Raw genomic sequence first — 11221 nt, forward strand, 5'->3', positions numbered from 1 at the left:
TTCTAAATCTCATCAAATCCTCCAAAATCATTGTTTCAATACACCCCCCCCCCCCAAAATGTATATTCTCAACTTGCGAATCAAGAGTTTATACAAAACCTATCTACTACCGTTAACAGTATATATATCGATGCAATTCACCATCGACTACAAGCAGGGCCGGCTCAAATTTTTTTGGGACCTTTTGTCCAATTTTTTTTTTCCACAAAACTGATGTTCTATTTGCAAAATTTCAAACTTTAAGACTCTAAATTACTAAATATCTAAAATATAGGGCCTTAAACCTTAAATAAAAAATTAAAAAAAAAAATAGGAGACATGGTGCAAAAGCACCGCCTGCACTGCCTCTAAGTCGGCCCAGACTACAAGCACCACTAAATTATGACAGTATCATATCAACAAAATAATAGATTCCGTGGTACACTTCTTATAACTTTTTAAATTTAGGTTTATTAATTTGTATGGGTATTTTATGTAAAAATGATCATTTTAAAAAAAGGTGTATATGGACAAAAAAAAATTTAGTGATCTTTTTTTTTTTTTCAATTTTTGTTTTTTTTTTCATGTCTCGGAACTAAAAAAATTATAATACATTCTAAATTATGATTTTTTTATGTCAAATAATTAACTTATCTAACATGCTAATAACCGGCCAAGGAAATCGATTTAATTGTATAAATCCAACATGTTAATAACCGGCCAAGGAAAATCGAGAAGACAAATAGATAATTAGATCCATGCATATTCCCGATGACATAACTTAAAAAAAAAAAACCATTCGACCAGTTTAGAATACAATTATGTCAAACAGAAAATTATGTTAAAACGTAACCTGTTGTAAATAAAAATTCAAACCGCTATCAACTAGCAAGTGTTAGAATATAGGAAATGGTCTACCCAAACCATTTCCAGAAACTCCAATGTTCAAGAGTTAAATCAAATACTTTATCAAATACTTTAATAGACAAATGTATCAACTAAACCCATATGAAAATAATTGAGACATTAGATTTAATCAGTCATAATCTGTTGACGTAAAAAAATCTGAGTTGATTATAATAAGTAACAATATCTAAATTTCAGAAAAAAAATAAGGATTTGTCTATTGAAAGGCATAAAGTTTGTTTACTTTGTCGAAATTTTTTTGAGTTGGTGCATCTTTGGTTTTATAGTGAGGTTTATTAATATAGTTTCTTATTGATGATGGAAATATGTTTGATAACGAATCTTGTAAAAATTGGTGAGAAAGCATAATATCTTGGAAAATCTGACAATTACGATTTAACATTTGGATTCTTAATTTTCGTGTATGTATACTAATTAGTTTCTAAAACGCTATGTGTGGGTTTATTTGATATATTTTGATAAAAATTATATATAATTGATTACGGTAATAAAATATTATCTCATAAAAAAATTAAACTTAGTACTAAGAAAAAAATTAAATTTCAGATACACTATTTTTTAAAATATAAAAATTAGTTGTATTATAAAATCAAATCTGATTAAAAAAACATAAATTTAACTTGATGTCCAGGCAAGGCAAATCAAACTGATGACCTCACATATCCTAAACCATTTTCTTTGACCACCAGAACAACGAAATAATTTTATAATCATGAATTTAACTCGTTTTCATATTTAATTGATCGCTACCACCTATGTTTTCGTGTTTTTTATTTAATATTTTCTTATTGTTCATATTCTTTTTTGTCATTTTCATTGTCAAATTTTGTGTTAATTGTCATCGTAACTTTTACCGTTTGATTATTCGTTATACTCTTTTTCTTCTTCTTCCTCGTCAATTTCTTCACATTCTTCCACTGAGAAACCTTTTTTTAGACTACCACACAACTTGTTAACCCATCAAATTCCAAGAACAAAATCATTTCTTTTCTCATAAAATTTTTGAAATTCATGATTACCAGCATGGTCAACACATACACCCAATTATTGACAATTTTATCCATATACTTATTTGGTTTTAGATCCATGCGTTTAGAAACTTCTCAAACCAAAATCTTTACTTGGTTTATAATATTTTAAAAACATAATAAAATATACTAATAATTATTTATTTAATATGAATCATATGATATATAGAAATATAAGTACACTATAAGAACATATTAATTATAAATAAATAATATCAATTATATTATATCATCAAATAATATTAACCATATCATATTATCAAATAACTGTAACCGTATATAACAGTAACCGCTTGAACCGTAACCGTATTCAAACGTAACCGTCTAACCGTTTGTTAAACAGTTCTAGTTAAGGTTACAAAAATTTCTAACCATAACTGATGGTTAATAAACCTTAACCGTGACAACCATAACCCTGGTCATGTCTATGCATAGCTAATAAAACATGTGTGTTTGTCGTACATCTTTCTTCTTTAAACTTCAAAATTTGACTCAAACATCAAATTAAGGTCTTGCAACGTCAATCCTTCTTCCTTAGACCCAAAAATAAAAAATTAATGAAAGAATATCAACTCATCTATAAAATCATACACAAAAATATGTTTTGCAGCTCATAAGAAATAAAAAGCACAAATGTAGATAAATAAGATAATTTAGAATATCAACTCATCTACAAAATCATACACAAAAATATGTTTTACAGCTCATAAGAAATAAAAAGCACAAATGTAGATAAATAAGATAATTTATATTTTGCTTCAATATTTATAATATTTTTAACTTTTAAAAGGTTTCGAAATATAAAATTTGAACCTTTTAAAAATTTTCAATATTTATAATATTTTTAACTTTTAAAAGGTTTCGAAATATAAAATTTGAACCTTTTAAAAATTTTCAATATTTATAATATTTAAACTTTTAAATTTTTTAAGTATTATAATTTATTTTTTTGAAACTGTTTAAAGTTTTAGTTTGATCAAATAAAAAACCATATCAAACCAAATAAAATTTTTAAACGTGGACGTCTGATAAATCAAGCTTTCCTGCTCATTCGTTGTTGGAAGCATATTAATCTTATTTATACTGGTTCTGAACCATTGTCTAAAAACTTTATAGCCGATGTGGGATATTGTGCATAGTTCTTTGATTTCCATAAATTTAAAATTTTCCTTTTTCTAAAAAATTATGTAAATTTAAAAAATGTTAATGAATGACATGTCAAATCATGATAGGTTGTTTAAAATAATTTTTAATATAGAAAATTCTGGAAATTGTATAAAATGTTAATAAGTGATATGTCAAATTTCTATTGGTTGTTTAAAATCCTATGTTGACGGTCTTAAGAGCTTATAGCTCCTACTTTTTATTAGCATAGATTTTATCGATTTTGTTTGTAACAGTCTAACCAATTTGATTTCGAAAGTTTCCTTACATTAGCATTAGTTGATATATATATATATATGCGTAATGAAAAGAACTCTTACCATATATATTATTTGACCAATCGATTTTGTTCCCATATATTGGTTATGGTTTATTTGTGCAAAATTTTTAGGGGTTAAGTTTGTAAATAAAATTTTAAATTAATATAACTAAAAGGATATAATCCACAAGAACATAAACTCTAATGTGCATAAGTCCACTAATAAAACATCAGGCAAATTCATAGCAATCACAACCTTGATCCAGTAAGAAGATTTGATGGTCCATTGCACCATATGTATGTCCAAACTTGGTGACATCTCCATTGGCTTTTAGAGATTGAGCAATGGAGTCCTACAAAAACAAAAACAAAAAAAGCAAAATAATAAGGTCGGGAATCGAGCAACTTGCAAGTTATAAAAGAGATACAGTTGTTAATACGCATAGTTTTTAAATGTTAATATTGATAATCGTATATATTGATGTATAATGCTCCATATAAGATATGTACAGTATAATAAGATATTCCACACTTAAGGAAACCAAAAGAATCTCAGAAATGTTTATGAAGGAAATAAAAAATTCATAGACCCCCTCTATATAATACCATCATATATTGATTTTTCCAAACGCTTCTTCAACACCCAAAAAACCTCCCCAATCTTATTTTTTTTCTTACAGTTCCTCAAGAACAATAACAAAGATCTTTGATCTAGATTGATGGAATCATCTTCCAATCACATGGTAAGCGTTCACTCATAAGAGATTTGTAAAGTTAGTGTATATATTTTATGATTTTAAAGTGTGTATGACTCTTATGTGTTTAAGCGCAGGCATGTCTCTTGAAGATAGAGTCTCCTATGCCCGGATGGAAGAAATCCTTGGAAAACTTACTCAAGACCATTAATGGTTTCATAATCTATATCACCTTTCTCCTTTAATTAACTTGTTTTTTTTTCATTCATTTTTTACTTTATCTTCACTTTTTTTCTTTTCCTGATATCATAATCTATACATGATTTAAATTATGTGTATCATCATTTGCACTTACCAAAACTTTTTTTTTATATAATTTTGTGTGTGTGTGTATGTATCATCTGCCAAAGTCAACAATAGCCATCGAAGTAACCTTTCATATCTATAGCTAATATTGTACTTTTTGCTTAGTTCAGAAAATGACTGCCTGCTCTGACATGTTCAATTTCTTTGTTATATTATTGAACCAATCGATATTGTAACCACTTTGTTAATATTGGACTCTTTTATATAACTATACTTCCACAAATTGCTTAACGAATATATTTTCATAATTTTACTCTGTTTTTTTTTTTTTACAGATGTGAGTTTCATCATTGACAAGCGAAGCAAAACGGTATATGTATATGGGAAAATCGACCCACAGATAATACTTGAAAAGATTACAAAAACAGGCAAAAAAGCTGTTATAATATGGAGCAACGGTGGAACGAATAAGCAGCCGGAAATTCGAAAAGACCTTTTGATGGAACAATCTACGTCCGGTTACATGAATGCTCCTAACAGTTTCTCAAATTACCCTCCGCCTAATTATTATTGTATGGAATCAACCGCAATCATACATGGATGCTCTTCCACCACCATATGTACAACAGTTCCATCCACAACCACCAGCACCACCACCACACAAGCCCAAACAGAATGAGCCAGTGGCTAAGAGTTTTCCGCCTACACCACCACCGCCGAAGAACTTTGTTATGGGAGATTTGCAACTAGGATGCAAGATCATGTAAAAAGTTCTATATTATTATTAGTATTAGATAGAGGCTTAGTTAGACGATGTGTTCTTTATGAATCTACGAAACCCATTTTCTTGAACTGCTTTATTTTGTGATCTTTATGAATCTACAAATATTTGTGAAGTAGGAATATATGTTCGAAAAACCACAAAAGTTAAATTAAATAACAAGCAAAACAAATCCACTCAATTGAAAAAGCACGTACAAACTGATGTTTTTATGAAGAAGATAACTTCGATAATTACTTTGAGTTTTAAGTTAATCCCACTGCATACAAGTTTCTCGCTAATCACAATATAATAACCTGCATGCATCTAAGACATATATCATCTCTTCACAAATGGTAATCAATAATATACTTACTTCTTGTCGAAAATTATGCGTTTTAACTTCAATTAATACCACACGTACAAACATCTATATATACTTTAGATGTGACAAGCAACTTTGTTTATTGATTGGTAATTATTCGTACCCCGTTGAACCAAACCCAAAAAAAGACATAACATGAACTATTTTAATATGAAGAGTTGATTTTCGATTATATAGCAATTGCAGCCGCTGAAGCAGCTATTGGATTAGCTATATAAAAAAAAACAAAGAATTTAATTTTGAAAAAAAAAAACAGGAAAAGTTGAGAGATCATTAAAAAAAAATTGAGTATTTTTAATAATAATGCTTGTATCTTTATTGTATATCACACTTTTTTTGAATTTGAATAAATTAAAATTTCCAAATGGATAATCATATAAAGTCGAATGTGATATATACATCCATTGCCTAGGACATGAACCTCACAGTACGAGACAGTTTGGGGACAGAACCGTGATTTTTATTTACTTAAAGGATCTTTATATGTTAAACTGGGTTTTTTAAGATTCTCCTAAAGTAACACGTAAAGACTCTTGAGATCCCCAACACACACTAAAAACAAAAAAAAACCTCGTTAAACAGTCAGCAGCGAAATCCAAAAAAAAAAAAACTTGAATCGGTACTGAATTAGGTATCGGGATGAGTTCGTTGCAGTTAATGATTTGTTGGATCTCGTTTCTAACGTTATCAATCTCACTCTCTGCTTCTTCGGATGATCAATTCACCGTCGACGGAACAGTACTAGAACTCACCGATTCCAATTTCGACTCGGCGATTTCAACTTTCGATTGCATCTTTGTTGATTTCTATGCTCCTTGGTGTGGTCACTGCAAGCGTCTTAACCCTCAGGTCCTCTGCTTTAGTACTACGATTGCTTAGTCGAATTCTTAGGTTTAAGATTGGTTTAACCTTTGAATTTTAGTTTTATAGATCCAATTTTTTAGTTGTGTAGCTTTTTTGGATTGAATCTAGAAAACATTGCGGTTTTGTTCAATTATTGATGGCTTCAGTTTTTGTTGCTTACTTATGTTCTGTGTTTGCAGTTAGATGCAGCTGCTCCTATTCTTGCTAAACTGAAGAAGCCTATCATCATTGCCAAGCTTAATGCCGATAAGTACTCCCGTCTCGCTCGGAAGCTTGAGATCGAGTATGTGTATACTTCTTCTTCTTCATATGTGTTTTTCTGATCGAGAGTATGTGTATTCTTTCCTAACGTTCTGCAATCACTTTAGCAAATTTCTTGATTCAGGACAACAACCTCACTTTAGGGACAGAACATATGAAGTATAAGTTCATATGTTCTTTGAGTTTTGAGACTTTCCTAGTGTTCTGAAATCACTTAAGCAAATTTCTCGATCCGGGAGGCTCAAAAGTTTTGATTTTTCGGTTCATTTTTGCTGATCTATTGCTTTACTCAGGAGTCGGCAAAGTTTCAATTTTTATGTTTTACCTTAGGTTTGGTGAAGTGTTCTTTTGCAGATTTGGCCATGTATTCTATTCCAAGTTTTAAGTCTTATTTGGCTGATCTGCCTTTGTTTTGCGCAGTGCATTCCCGACTCTCATGCTCTATAACCATGGAGTTCCAATGGAGTACTATGGACCAAGGAAAGCAGATTTGCTCGTCCGTTACTTGAAGAAGTTTGTTGCTCCAGATGTTGCAGTTCTTGAGTCAGACTCAGCCGTCAAGGAGTTTGTTGAAGATGCTGGGACTTTCTTCCCTGTGTTTATCGGGTTTGGTTTGAATGAATCGTTGATATCAGGATTAGGTGCGAAGTATAAGAAGAAGGCATGGTTTGCTGTTGCCAAGGATGCTTCAGAAGATGTAATGGTTTCCTATGATTTCGATAAGGCTCCTGCTTTAGTTGCCAAACATCCATCGTACAATGAGCATAGCGTCTTCTATGGTCCATTTGAAGGTCAGTCTTTACTTCTTTTGGTGATCTTAAAGGAGTAACCTCATGAATCCTAGTAAACTAGTGCTGAGAACTTCATAATAGTAAATAGATTGACTGTATAATTTTCGATTGCAGATGGATTCTTGGAGGAGTTTGTGAAACAAAGTTTCCTTCCTTTGATTCTGCCAATTAACCAGGATACTCTGAAGCTGCTGAAGGACGATGAGAGAAAGATTGTCTTGACAATTGTGGAAGATGAAACTCACGAAAGCTTAGGGAAACTGACCAAAGCACTGAGAGCAGCTGCTCATGCAAACCGTGACCTTGTTTTTGGCTACGTTGGTGTGGAGCAGTTTGAAGAGTTTGCAGACTCGTTTCATGTTGACAAGAAGACACAGCTGCCTAAGATTGTTGTATGGGATGGGGATGAGGAGTATGATCAGGTAACAAAATTGGTTTTAAGAATATCCAAAATCGCATCAAAAATCTTTGTATTAACATACGATATGCAGGTGACTGGCATAGAGACTATTAGCCAAGAGGAAGATCATTTGACTCAAGTCTCTCGGTTTCTAGAGGGATACAGAGAAGGAAGAACAGAGAAGAAGAAATTTAAAGGACCATCTTTGATGGGATTCATTAACTCAATGATTGGGATCAGGTCAGTGTACGTCATTGTGTTCTTGGTTGCCGTCATTATGATGCTACGGAGCCTCGGTCAAGTGGATGAGCCTGCTGCAGCCCACGAAAGAGTTCATCAGACCACTAGTGTCCCTGAAGGTGAAACCAGTGAGATTACGGCTAGTGACAAAAAAGAGGACTAGTTTTGCTACAACTTGAATGTGGTATGTTTTTTTTGCTTTTACACTTGAAGCTAACTTGAATAGTTTACAGTCTTTTTTATATTGTTTTCGGAGCATTTTTATGTTTCACTCTATCTACACACAATTATTCCTTTTTAGTTATGAATCATACTGGCCCTCTAATTGCCATATGCATTAGTTCTTGGTGCTAGATACTGATTTTGCGTATACCAATCAAGCAGTTACTACACAACTACGTAAGTAACAAAGTTAACTCAGTGGTACTGATTTACAAAGACGCATCACATATGCTCACTTTTCAAATTCACTCATGTCATGTTCCATACACAACAAAGCAGGTAAAAAATAAGGCCAAACAGGTTCACTCTGTATTTACAACCTGGTTGCGACACGGTGTCACATTGCAACTTTGAGGAAATCTTGGTGGGAGTCTATTGAGTCTTGCAGAGTGACACAGCTCTTGTTAACATGGAATAAGCTTCTATGGTTTAGTTAAGCAGCCTGGAAGAGAATTAGCAGAGGCAAAAAGAGAGAGACCTGAACAACTCACTCTGGTGAGGGAAATGCTTAAGCATACCTAACGACCAAACCTAGCTTGGTGGTGTATTGACCGGGCTTGTTATTATATTTGTAGATCTTTTGGAAAAGGCGTTCCTGAAATCTTGTGTGGGGCACATAGGAACGAGAGAGAGACTCTGTTAAGTTTTGTGATATTGTAACCTCTGTAACTAACTCTTTATTGATAACCCAAACATTAACACACCATAGACGAAGGCAAGCACATCACAAGCTCTTCACCTAACAAAGATCAGAGACGAGAGCACATCACTCTCACACTAACCATTAGAGAGCACATCACTCTCTCACTAGCACATCGCTAGAACATTCAACAACAATAAGCATCCTGAACAAGAACAGCGTCACATCTCTTTTAAGTTGATCCCGTTACGGCCAAGCTTCCTCCTCGATTAGAGTCTTTCCTCTCTTCTGGTCCACGTCATCATCTTCTTTACTTACTTCCTTCTCATGTGGCACAGGCCTTCTCCTACTCAAGATATTAGTTTTCTTCTTCTTTATGTAATACGATGATGAATCGTATCAGACTCTTGTCTGATGCTCAGGCTAGGCGAAAGTAGAGGTGTCTGTTCTGATGCGGGTGGATCACCCTTTGCTACTTTTGCATCATGTTTACAAACCGGACAAAAAGATCTCCAATGACCGAGCCAAGAATCGATACACAGCATGGAATTCTAAAGTCCAAAATAAGACAACAAACCACTTTAAGCGTATGTGAACAAACAAAATCAATTATAACCCTCTTTAAAGAGAACAAAATGGACTTACTGTGTTGGCAAGGTAGGATCCTGACTTTGTCGCCAAGGCAATAATCAGCAATGCATATAGCACAAGTAATCGAAGTCGAACCAACTTCAAAAACACCTGAAAACACTTCAGTCGGTATCCGTTGTACTAACCTACAAGGTACGCGAGAAAATCCTTGGCCGCGGCCACGGGATAAAGACGTCACATGTAGACGCCTACGGACGAAGAAAAAAGTGGCGAGAACAACAGACACGATGAACAAAGATATGAAAGTGACAGCCATGATTGACCATGATGAAGTCCCGAACTCCGAGATGAGCCAAAGCTCCATCTCGCTTCGACCTGCGTACTCTTTGAGTACTTCTCCTGACGCTCTTGTAACAAGCACGCCGTGTATATGCACACCAGATGAATTTCCTCCCACTACATATTGTTTTTTACCAAGATTATAAAAACCAAACCAAACATCGTATTAAGATGTCTTATATACTTAAATGAGCTTACTATGTACTAAGAGCTCATCGTATGCATCGTTATAGACAATAGCAGCTTTGTATCCAGCTTCATGCGCCTTTCTAACTTTTTCCTCAAAACTACAGCCACCACGGACAATCAAAACATAAGAGGGCCTAAACTTAGATCCTTTTTCAGCTGTGTTCGTTAAAACCGAGCACGCATCAATAGGCTCTGCAGCGTACAACAATCCGCATTCCACCGAACTTCCAATAATCGGAGCTGAAAACATTTCAATCATACGGTACGTAGAGCAGAGAGGGAGAGAGAGAGATAGTTAAAGTTTTGAACTAAATTAACAAACTTACTGAAACTTGCTTCGACATCATCAAAGGAGAGAATTGTGTTTTTCCCGATCAACAAAACTTTCGACGAAGCCAGCTGAGAATTTACCAACAGAGATAGGATTGTGATCCAACTACGGTTCATGTTGTACTGTACGTAACGTACCCTCGGGTTTTAACCCAACTCGAACGAATAAATCACTACTGGCCAAATCAAACAAACATGGGAAAATTGGAAAAGATTTAATCAGGGATATACAACAAGGGAAGAGATGCACACCCATAGACTTCCATTGGTGAATTTTCTTTCATTTACTTTGTATAATAATACCATGTGATTCACCATTGATATGTTTTAATCAAATATTATATATTCAAAGTATATTTAGTCAACTCGACTCCGTACAGCGTGGGAAGTTGCAAAAATGTGCCGTCAAATTCACATTTTTAGAATAGTACTATTACTTTTGTACTAAACCTTATATCAATCAGCAAAGTAATCTTAGTGTATTGATCAGAGTGGTAAGTCTAATTGTAGAAGACCATCACATCAGATCGAGTCCCTACATAAATTTTCTCTGTGTAAATATCTAGATACTACTTATTTTCTTAACCTTCATTATGATGAGACTATCTCCAAATTATTTTGGTTTGGTTCTACTTAGTATAGTCAAACAATTTGAATCATACTTCCATTCAATTACATAGATAACAATCACGTTAGTAATGTCATTCACCTACCAATTATGACGCTTGGATTTTGGTGCCTTCTCTAGTTCCTCTTGCTCAAGTTCCGCAGTACGAGCTCTTAGCATTGTTTGGAGCACATGACACTTTGGTTTAGTAAGGTGAGGCCTCCAATCAGATGGAATGGAAACA

At 33.4% G+C, this 11221-nt stretch overlaps 2 protein-coding genes and 1 pseudogene across 6 annotated transcripts; 2 read left to right on the forward strand and 1 right to left on the reverse strand.

The window, feature by feature from the left end:
* LOC104779104 lies at positions 4009–5125 on the forward strand (annotated as a pseudogene).
* LOC104777478 (protein disulfide-isomerase 5-2-like) lies at positions 6143–8954 on the forward strand. 5 transcript variants are annotated; one of them, XR_766292.2, is made up of 8 exons: positions 6143–6352; positions 6547–6650; positions 7049–7419; positions 7534–7841; positions 7911–8243; positions 8401–8458; positions 8561–8776; positions 8857–8954. XR_766292.2 is itself a non-coding variant. In XM_010501742.2 (6 exons), the coding sequence occupies exons 1-5, from the start codon at positions 6143–6145 to the stop codon at positions 8220–8222; spliced, it is 1305 nt and encodes a 434-aa protein (XP_010500044.1). In that variant the 3' UTR covers positions 8223–8243; positions 8561–8954. The 5 variants fall into 5 exon arrangements, 3 of the variants coding, with proteins under 3 accessions (XP_010500044.1, XP_010500045.1, XP_010500043.1); XR_766291.2 differs by having other exon boundaries at positions 8561–8954; XM_010501742.2 differs by lacking the exon at positions 8401–8458 and having other exon boundaries at positions 8561–8954.
* On the reverse strand, positions 9030–10487 carry LOC104777477 (receptor homology region, transmembrane domain- and RING domain-containing protein 6-like). The gene is given in 5 exon segments (XM_010501739.1): positions 9030–9461; positions 9463–9472; positions 9567–9968; positions 10050–10280; positions 10367–10487. Coding segments are annotated over 5 exon segments (930 nt in total). The 3' UTR covers positions 9030–9295.

This window comes from Camelina sativa, chromosome 3, assembly GCF_000633955.1.
Source record: "Camelina sativa cultivar DH55 chromosome 3, Cs, whole genome shotgun sequence".
In the NCBI taxonomy this organism is placed as follows: domain Eukaryota; kingdom Viridiplantae; phylum Streptophyta; class Magnoliopsida; order Brassicales; family Brassicaceae; genus Camelina; species Camelina sativa.

What these genes read in the sequence shown, in the direction of transcription:
- LOC104777478 (XM_010501742.2), top strand. Translation starts at nt 6,143, where the DNA reads ATGAGTTCGTTGCAGTTAATGATTTGTTGGATCTCGTTTCTAACGTTA. An exon ending in GCTCGGAAGCTTGAGATCGA is followed by an intron (nt 6,651 to 7,048) that starts GTATGTGTATAC and finishes TGTTTTGCGCAG; the next exon opens with TGCATTCCCGACTCTCATGC. An exon ending in GGGATGAGGAGTATGATCAG is followed by an intron (nt 7,842 to 7,910) that starts GTAACAAAATTG and finishes TACGATATGCAG; the next exon opens with GTGACTGGCATAGAGACTAT.